At 46.7% G+C, this 9,845-nt stretch overlaps 1 protein-coding gene across 4 annotated transcripts; it reads left to right on the top strand.

Moving 5' to 3' along the window:
* Nucleotides 1–1,343: 1,343 nt before the first annotated feature.
* Nucleotides 1,344–8,547, top strand: FOXA2 (forkhead box A2). 4 transcript variants are annotated; one of them, XM_027840254.1, is made up of 4 exons: nucleotides 1,344–1,574; nucleotides 3,859–4,117; nucleotides 5,261–5,330; nucleotides 6,602–8,547. In XM_027840254.1, the coding sequence occupies exons 3-4, from the start codon at nucleotides 5,262–5,264 to the stop codon at nucleotides 7,913–7,915; spliced, it is 1,383 nt and encodes a 460-aa protein (XP_027696055.1). In that variant the 5' UTR covers nucleotides 1,344–1,574; nucleotides 3,859–4,117; nucleotide 5,261; the 3' UTR covers nucleotides 7,916–8,547. The 4 variants fall into 4 exon arrangements, with proteins under 4 accessions (XP_027696055.1, XP_027696056.1, XP_027696057.1 ...); XM_027840255.1 differs by lacking the exon at nucleotides 3,859–4,117; XM_027840256.1 differs by lacking the exons at nucleotides 1,344–1,574; nucleotides 3,859–4,117 and adding an exon at nucleotides 5,102–5,120.
* Nucleotides 8,548–9,845: the final 1,298 nt, after the last annotated feature.

The raw sequence follows: 9,845 nt of genomic DNA on the forward strand, positions 1-9,845 counted from the left end.
CTAGTTCTTGATTTTCACATCTTCTAATTTTTGTAATTTTCACACTTTCTAATTTTTGTAATTCTTACTAGAATTGACCCACATCCCCAGTCCTAGAATTATGACCAAGACTTCATGGAGATATGGGAATATGCCACAGATATGCCATAACCATAGGCTAAGGCATGAAAGAATAATATTATGTATGCCATATGCGGGAAACATAGTATTCAAAAAAGTTTTTGTTTTCTTTCTACTCAAAACCACATGCTATCCTTCTTTAAGCATCTAATTGTCGTCAAACTGAATGTTTATTGGAAAGTTTGAAGGTCTTTTTCATGAGAATTCAGCAAGCTATCATTGCCTTCTTTGCCTGAATATCAACTACAGAAGTGACAAGTATAGAAGTGACTCCTCTATCTTGAAAAGATCACTCTGAAACTTCCAAGAATACATGGGGGGAGATTTGAGGTCTTTTAAAGCTCATTGAGCAATTAAAAGTATTTGGACAATATTTTAAGTAATTATATCCTGGAGAAAGGCTCCAGAAGAAAAGAGATTAAAAAACCTCTAAGATGAAGGATATAAAAATTATTTCCAAAATAGACATATAATGAGTTATATGTTAAGTGTTTGTAACTTATGGCAAAATTAAGATTGGAAACTGAAAATATTTAAAATCATGAATATGGTCAGTATCGTGTTTCTTCTAAGACACTTAGAAAACATCTTGGAATTCAGTTAGAATAGAGAAGGGAAGGAAAAGGGAAGGAGGGAAGAAAGGAGAGAAGGAAGAAAGAGAGGAAGAAGTAAAAGAAAGGAGAGAGACAAAGAGAAGGGAGAGGAGAGGGGAGAAAAAAGAGAAATAGTGAACATTGAGGAAAGAAAATTGAAAAAAGGAAAAGGTAAAAAAGAAAAGAAAGAAAAGAAGCTGGCAGACCAGTCAGTCGGATCAGTAAATAAAATTAAGAGTAACTTTGTTTGTTGCTGACTTCCAGAGAAATCTTTCCTGGATAGAAAGTCTATGGAGGAAGTCATTTGCGAGTTCCAGACTGAGACTTTCGAGCCAGACACTGAATAAAGCTTCCGAAACCAAAACCAACGAAAAGGGGAGTTGACTATCCCGAAGGAACTGTCAGTTCCAAAAACATAGTGTACTTGGGGAAGAAATAGGGTTCAGAATTTTTTTTTCTCCCTTTCATTAGCACGGGATATTTATTCCCTGAGCAGCATTCATTAACCAACAACCTTGTTTTCCTTTAGGAAGAGAGGATACATTTTATTACCTCCCTGCTTGCACTGCTTGCGGGCGGTAACCCTCAGGACCGACGGTCCCCTCTGCCAATTCCTCCACTGAGAGGGTGGGGGAGAAGGTGAGGACTGGAATTCCCCTGGAGACAAGACCAGGACGCCCGCCAGGGTAGGTTCTGGTTCTGGCCTGCACAGGATTCCAATAGGCTACAAAGAAGCACCAGCAAATAGCGGATATCTTAAGAGTCTACGAAAGAGATCTGATCATCTTGGGTAGGAGGAGCCGGTGCCCCCTCACAAACCTAATCAGGTTCCTAAACCAGTCCACAAGCCAGTGGCCAGTGGTGAGTATGAAACGCTCTGTGTTCAGGGACAATGGACGACAGGGGGCGCTAGACCTCTATTTTTAGCGGACAAGCCTTTTTCTTGGGGGCTGCAGAAAGAAATCTGCCCTGGAGATTGAACAAAGTTCCCAAAGAGCGCAGAGCTGGTGATGGTCTGTGCCTTCACTTCTGAGTTTTCTTTCTTACTTCTCTCCCGACTCTTTCTCTTTTCTAACTCATTGTCAGCATGGAAGGTAGGGAGGGGGTGGGGGAAGGGGAAGTTTCAAGAAGAGTTCCCAAAGGGAGCAGATGATTGATTTTGATAGTGGTAGGTGCTATTTGTGAAATCATTTTTTCAGACTAGGAGCCAGAAAGAAAAGGGTTTAGCAGTCAGTTTTTGGTAGTTCTATTATTCTTTTATAAGAGTGAATCTACTTTTGTTTCAAGTTTCTGATCATAGAAGTATAGTGTAACGTATAGAGAAACTTTGCCTTGGAGTTGAAGTCTTGATTCTAAGTGATCCAAACTGCACTAATTTCTCAGTACTCAGAGACAATTCTCTAATTTTAAATTACAGTGGAGTTGCCAAGTGTGAATATCTGGAAGGAGTTTCCTCAGGGACCACCCCCTAAACCAAAAAAATCACGGGATAGGAACTTATACATAACCGTACAAATACCTAATACACTTACTGAGAGTTATACATACATGTCCATGTTTATCTAGGTTTTCATCATAAGTGCATAAATACTATGTGATCTCATCGTTATTTATCCTTAACATACATAATGCCCCACTCCTTTTCTAAATTCTATGTAGAGGCCCTATGCTTTAAGAATAATACAGGCTGTCCCAAAAGCGTTAGTGCACCTTTAAGAGCTAGTGGCTTTCAAGTGCACTAAGATTTTTTGGGGTGTTCTGTACAGAGTTTTTTAAAAGTACGCTAAAAATTCCTGATGTGCGTTATTTCATTTGCTCCTCACAACCTAATGAGATAGTACTATTGTCTCGATTTTACAGAATAGAAAATTGAGACTCAGTGAAATTAGTGTCTTTCCCATGGTCCAGCAAGTGTCAGGGGCGAAATTTGGACCCAGCTCTGCCTTGACTCCGATTTCAGCATTATTTCCAGGAGAGCTCCTGGCTTTCACTCTTTAACCTCTAATAACTGTGAATAGTGGGAGTGTTGCTATCTGCTCTTTTTCTATTCTCTAGCCACCCACCCTAATGGGTCGCCTAGTGTGATGGTAATCACCGGCAGGGCCCCACTTCCCCTTTGGCACTCCCAGGCTTGGGGAAGAATGCCCAGTGCTAGGGCTCCAAGAGAGTCGGGTAACCGCACAACTTCAGAGGGGACCTTGGACTTCTCTGGGGCCAACGGATTGGCCCTCGCCTAGAGGCTCTCCTAGAAATGTGCGCAGATGTTCAAATACACTGGGCAAATTGCATTTGACTTAAATATTTCCGACTGCAAACTCGTCCTGTCGCAATGGTGTAGGTCCCAAGTTGACTGGGGTCTGTACATTGCAAGCGGGAGAGTGGCTGAGGGCGTGTGGGCTGAGCTGACGGGTATTTGTCCTTCTGCTTTTGCCGGCCACTTGGCTTAAGGGCTTTTCTCCGTGTGTTGTCCTCTTGTCCATCTTATTTCTGTTCATCTATATACACGGTCTATATCTATCAATCCCTCTTTTTGTCCGCCATCTGTCTGACTCTACCTCTGTTCAACCTACTACAATCTATATCATCGGTACTAGCGGTACACTTATATCAATCAGATGTCTCCCATTTCGTCTGTCTGCTGGCGTCTATCTCTTCACCTAATATTTTAACTGCCTATCACCTATTGATCTCCATTTGTCTTCGACTCTGGCAGGGACTGCAGAAATTGGCCGCGACGACTGTAGGCGGATTTTCAGACCTTGGGCTCTGGGAGGGGTGGATGTGAAAGCGGAGATTTATGAGGAGTCCCCACTCCCTCGGCTGGACTGTGTGGTCTGGGCTCCAAAGAATGAGTTTCCGTGGACTGGCTGAACTAGGCTGGTTCCTGCAACTCCAGGGCTGACTGTCTGACCTGGTAAATCTAGAGAATAGTTCGTAGTGCCAGGGGTCGACCGGAACAGAGAGAGCAAAGAAGGCGTGTGTGTGAGGGGGGTGTTTTTCTTTCTTTCACTCTCTCTTTTTAATCTCTGCTGGTTGGGAGGGAGGAGAGAATACCAGAGGGAAGAACATTCCTATGGCCCCAGTCTATTTCCGTGAGATTTGTTTGCTTATTTATTTATTTCTTCCCCTTGTCGGTTTGTTTTAGTTACGAAACGCTGTGGGTACCTTGGTTGTGACTGGGTAGTAACCTTGCAACAGGCTTTTCTGAATGTCAGAGACAGTCGACGATTCTAAAGCACTGAGACTTCTGCCTTTCTACCCAGCACCAGACCTTTTCCCTCGGCCTTCTGCAGCCGCCGGGTTCCGAGGCAAAAAATGTTCCCACCATGCACCATAAGTGGCTGCTTGGGGTCTTAATTGTAATAGGGAGGTCCCTCCAAGGAGCAGCAGCAGGAGAGTTAAAGGTGTGTAAACAGTTTTTCTAAATATGACAGGGCTTTGCAAATTTACTCCTTAGTCAGGTTGTTTTGACAGGGAATGATCGCTCAGAGCAAAGAAACCCGGAATAAATAAATCCAGGGTTTATAAGCAGCTTCTGAGAGAAGCCCCGGAGTCAGTCTCCGTGGCTGGCAAGCGCAAGCTAACTGTGCCAAGTAGCCTAGAGAAGCATGACCGTGGGACTGCTGCCCAGGAGCCAGATGCCAGATCCCAGGGGCCCTGGCCCCCCTTTCCCTCTACCTTACCCCTGTATTCACAACCAGCCTACAAATGGGGGGTGTGTGGAATGGGCAGTCAAAATCTCTCTCTCTCTCTCTCTCTCTCTCTCTCTCTCTCTCTCTCTCTCTCCTTTCTTCTCCCTCTCTCTCCTTCTCTTCTCTTCTCCTCCTTCCCCTTTCCTGCCTCTGAGATAATCTCCTTGTAGCTGGAATGGAGTGATGGCTATTCAGGCTGTCCCGTTTTTGCGAAGGGGCAGGTGTAGGGCAGGGGGGCAGAAGCTCTCAGCCTCACGCCTAGGTGTGAGCTGATTATTCAAATAGGCTGCCGGGGACCTGGGGATTGGAGGCCAGCCCCAGCACGCTGTGCTATATCACCAGGCACTAACGTCACTGCAGCACTCGTCCTCCTCCTCCTCTTTCTACACCTCCTCTTAGTCCTCCTCCTCCTCCTCCTGGTCGTCCTCCCCCTCTTCATGTGGAGGGTTTTCCGTCGCCTTAGGGCATCTTTTCATTGCTAGCCACTGCCACCCACCCAGGCAGCAGCAGAAAGAGCCTGGAGAACAGCAGCAGCAGCCTCAATACCTACAGCAGCACACTCTCCCCCCACCTCCGCCTTCCCCCTCCCCCTCGTCCTCCTCCTCTTCCTCCTTTCCCTCCTCCACCCTCCCTCCTAGCCCACCCCTCCCACCCCCTTCAAACCACCACCTCCGGCAGAGGGAGAAAGAGGGAGTTAACCAGAGAGAGAGAGAGTGTGTGTGTGTGTGAGGGAGAGGGAGGGGAGGGTGGCTTGCCTGTTTTTTTTTTTTTAAGGGGTGGGGTGGGGGGGGTGGTTGATTGCTCGTCGTTTGTTGTGGCTGTTAAATTTTAAACTGCCATGCACTCTGCTTCCAGTATGCTGGGAGCTGTGAAAATGGAAGGGCACGAGCACTCAGACTGGAGCAGCTACTATGGAGAGCCCGAGGTAAGAACTTGTCTCCTCTCTCACACTCTTTTCTTTTTTTTTTCTTCTTTTTTAGATTCAGTGGAGTGGTGGTAGTTTCTGGTGGTTGTTGACGGCAGCAGTTTCTCTCCCCAACTTCAGCGGCTGCCGCCACCACCACTACCCCCACCCCCAGTACAGCCTCCCCCACCCCCAACTTCTCGCTACAGCCTCCTTTTCCTCCCTCCTTAGGCTAAAATGGGTCTCTTTTTTATACGACACTGTGTTAGCCTTGAGATAATATTAACTTTGTGATCAAATATTGACTTGTGGCGCCTCCAAATCCTCTTCCGTGGCTGAGCCACACTATCCTAACAAAGTTGTGTTTGGCAGAGATCGGTTGGGGAGGGGGTGGGAGGGCGAATAAGGGGAGGGGAGGGGAAGGTGGGTAGTTGGAAGAGAAGAGGACTGAAAGAGGGATAGAAAAAGAAGAAAAAAGAAAGTTTAAGATTTCTAACCAGAGGAAGAGTTCGAATTCTCCACCGTACCCTGGATTAAGTGCAATTTGATTGTTTTCAGATTTGAATTATCTAGCTTCAGGCCCTGGGAGAGAGGTGGGAGGGAGGGGGAAGACTTCTGACTGCTTTTAAACCAGGTAACCCCAAGTCAGTGCTTCTGGTCCTAGCAGAGCGGCGTTTTGCAGGCTTCGGTTGCTGGGTGGCGAAATGGGATATTTTTTTTTCTAGATTCCAGTTAGAAGCCGGATTTTCTTGATGCTGTTCAATAAGTTTGGGACGGCTTTAAGAAGGAAAAGAAAAATGTTAAAAGACTTTTGAATGGGAAATAAAGATAATCTCTGTGCTAAATTTGGGGTGATTAGCCAGACCAACCCGAGGTGTAAAAAGCCTCTGGTCACTGCTCACAACTCCCACGCCTCCCTCCACACACCGCCTCCGGGATATCAAGGGACGCTTTGTGGGATGAAGTTGGTGGAGAGGCAGGTTGGGAGGTGGCTGCCCTAGGTAGTCGCCTAGAATTCTTCCAGGGCAGGAGGAGAGGAAAAGAGAAGAGAACGAACTGAACGTGGAAAGCTCACCGCCTAGTTGGCACTTTCCTTAGAGCCTTGGGGGTGGGGGGGAGGACCCTTCTAGTGCTTTGTGAGGGGCGGGGAAGAGAATAACGCCTGTGTGGTCCATGTCTGTGTTAATACTTTGCCTCCTTTCCCCCTCTCATTTTTTTTTTTATTTTTTATTCCTCCCTTCCCTGTTCTCTTTATCTCGCTCCCTCCCTGCCTTCCCCCGGTGTCTCCACAGGGCTATTCCTCGGTGAGCAATATGAATGCGGGCCTGGGCATGAACGGCATGAACACTTACATGAGTATGTCGGCTGCCATGGGCAGCAGCTCGGCCAACATGAGTGCCAGCTCCATGAATATGTCTTCTTACGTGGGAACTGGAATGAGTCCCTCCCTGGCAGGCATGTCCCCAGGGGCTGGGGCCATGGCAGGGATGGGGGGCACAGCTGCCCCAGGGGTTACGGGTATGGCTCCCCACCTGAGCCCCAGCATGAGTCCACTGGGGGGACAGGCCCCTGGGAGTATGAACAGCCTGGCTCCCTATGCCAACATGAACTCTATGAGTCCCATGTATGGGCAGGCCAGCCTCAACCGATCCAGGGACCCTAAGACTTACCGGCGGAGTTACACACATGCCAAGCCCCCCTATTCCTACATCTCCCTCATCACTATGGCCATTCAGCAAAGCCCCAACAAGATGCTGACACTTAGCGAGATCTACCAGTGGATCATGGACTTGTTCCCCTTCTACCGACAGAACCAGCAGCGCTGGCAGAATTCCATCCGCCACTCTCTCTCCTTCAATGACTGTTTTCTCAAGGTGCCCCGCTCACCAGACAAGCCCGGTAAGGGCTCCTTCTGGACCTTGCACCCAGATTCGGGTAACATGTTTGAGAATGGTTGCTACCTGCGTCGTCAGAAGCGCTTCAAATGCGAGAAACAGTTGGCACTGAAGGAGGGAGGGGGAGGCCCAGGGGGTGGAGGCAAGAAGCCAGGTGGAGGAAGTGGTGGAGCTGGAGGGCAGCAAGCACCACTAGGGGAGGGCAGTGGGGGTTTGCCCCCCACTAGCGGCTCTGACAGCTCTGCGGGCACAGAGTCCCCTCACTCCAGTGCCTCCCCCTGCCAAGAACACAAGCGAGGTGGTTTGGGGGAGCTGAAGGGCACCCCAGCAGCCCTGAGTCCTCCTGAACCTGCCCCATCCCCAGTCCAGCAGGCACACCTGCTGGGTCCACCCCACCACCCAGGCCTGCCCCCTGAGGCACACTTGAAGCCGGAACACCACTACGCCTTTAATCACCCCTTCTCCATTAACAATCTCATGTCATCTGAGCAACAGCATCACCACAGCCATCATCACCATCACCACCACCACAAAATGGACCTTAAGACCTATGAACAGGTGATGCACTACTCTGGCTACAGCTCCCCCATGCCTGGTAGCCTGGCCATGGGCCCCATTACGAACAAAGGGGGCTTAGAATCCTCGCCCCTGACTGGAGACGCAAGTTATTACCAAGGGGTATATTCTCGGCCCATTATGAACTCTTCCTAAAAGCTGGTGCTTGGGGGTGGGCAGCAGGACCTCTGCCTACAGAGGTGTGAAAAGAAGAGAAGGGATGGCTATGGACTTTCGGGAGAAGAAGGGTGGAGTTGGGGAATCAAGGCCATGTGTCCATATCTGCAGAGGACACTAGTTCCTGTCCACTAGCTTTTGACTCCCGAGTTCCTCATTGTTCTGTAGGGAAGAAAAGGAAAATGTTTTTAAAGTCTCCAGTTTTCCACTACTGTTTAGACACCCCCACTTCTCCCAGCATCATTTGAATTTTGATTTTTGTTGTTGTTGTTGTTGCAGGGAAGTCTTATCTTTTTTTTTCTTTGTGAGAGAGTGATGATAAAAAAAAGCTGATTTTGGTGTAAAAACTTGTAGTTTTAACTGAGAACCAAAAGATTGTGCCTGTTGTTTTGTTTAAAAAAAAAGAGGGAAAAAAAGGAAAATAGAAAAATTGAGGGTCTGTTGTAATTGACCCACCCCTCATTCATGTTCCTGGGAGAGTGAAATACAGTACTTGGCTCTGATTAATTTATGGTTCCTGTATGCTTTATTTATGGCTTATAAATGTGTATTCTGGTGATGAAGAGCCAGATTTTTCATAAATCTCTATTAAAGTGTTATTGTCAGTTTTCCCCACTGAATCTTTTCTTCAGATTTTATTCTTTCTCTCTCTCTCCCCCTCCCTCTTTTCACTACATTAAATAAAATTGAAAATTTTGGCATCCAGAGAAAAGTTTTAAAAATAATTGGAAAAGAGATGAGGGGCACCTTTTTAAGCCTGTAGTTCTATGGTATCTACGTCAATGCTCAGGTGGACACAGTACCCTGGCAGCCAAAAATGCTGACAACAGAAAAGACAATCACACTTATAGTATATTTGCCAGGAAATTGTTGGGGTATGTGTGTGTGTTTTTTAACGGGCCTAAGGCTATTTAAACACGAAGAAGCCACTAAGCACTAAATTGTGTGAACCTTTAAAACATTCTTAGATGGAAGGTTTCTTTCTTTCTTTCTTTCTTTTTTTGTTGTTGTTTTTTGTTGTTGTTGTTGTTGTTGTTTTTGCTCATCTCAGGACAGAAAAGAGAAATGCTCCAAAGTTTTAGACTATCTTATTTCCCAGTTCATTTATCACAAAGTTGGCTTGGCATATGTGGAGTTTTTAAAGTATGATTGGAAAATGGACTCCCCTACTCCTCCCCCTCACGGTCTCCCTATCCAAAGGAGTCCTTTTATTGGGAATGAAGCTAGTCAGATCTACCGAATGTCCACCTAGGTTAAAAAAAAAAATCCAAGGACCTTTGTAAAACCCTGACTCTCAGTCTTGCTGGCGCCAGGAGGAAATTTTGGAGCTTTCTCCACACACATCTCTTCCCTCCCTCCTATCCCTCCTACTCCACCTCCTCAATTCTTTAACTATCACAACCTTGGAAAGGATTGTCTAGTCTGGGAGGGGAGAGGTGACTGATATAAATCCTGTTTGCAATCCCTCAGACAATTAGCCTTGAGAAACCCCAGCACTGATTAGAGCAATTCTGATTGGAGTACAACAAATGGATGACTTTGATTTTTAAAGAAATTTTGAGGAATATCGAATAAAATCAACCTCCTTATGAGTAGATTAGGTGAGGGAGTGAGGAGGAGGTATTTGCCTACAAGCAACCTAAAAGATTTAAACAATCCTGTGGTCTCTGGATTTCACTTCGAACTCACCAGGCATCTCTGAGTGTGTGGTGGTGTGTTGGGGGTGGGGTGGAAGGGTATGAGGAGAAAGGGTACAGGAATTGACAAAATTACAATGACCAGAGTTTTTTTTTACCTCCTACCCTGGATGGCATCAGGTGCTTGGAATGGGTTTCAGAGTCTCTGGAGAGAGTGGGACTGTCTAGCAAGGATGGAGGAGGGTGGGAAGGTAGTAGGGTATTCTGTGTTC

This window comes from Vombatus ursinus, unplaced genomic scaffold (assembly GCF_900497805.2).
Source record: "Vombatus ursinus unplaced genomic scaffold, bare-nosed wombat genome assembly UNPS02014841.1, whole genome shotgun sequence".
Lineage (NCBI taxonomy): Eukaryota > Metazoa > Chordata > Mammalia > Diprotodontia > Vombatidae > Vombatus > Vombatus ursinus.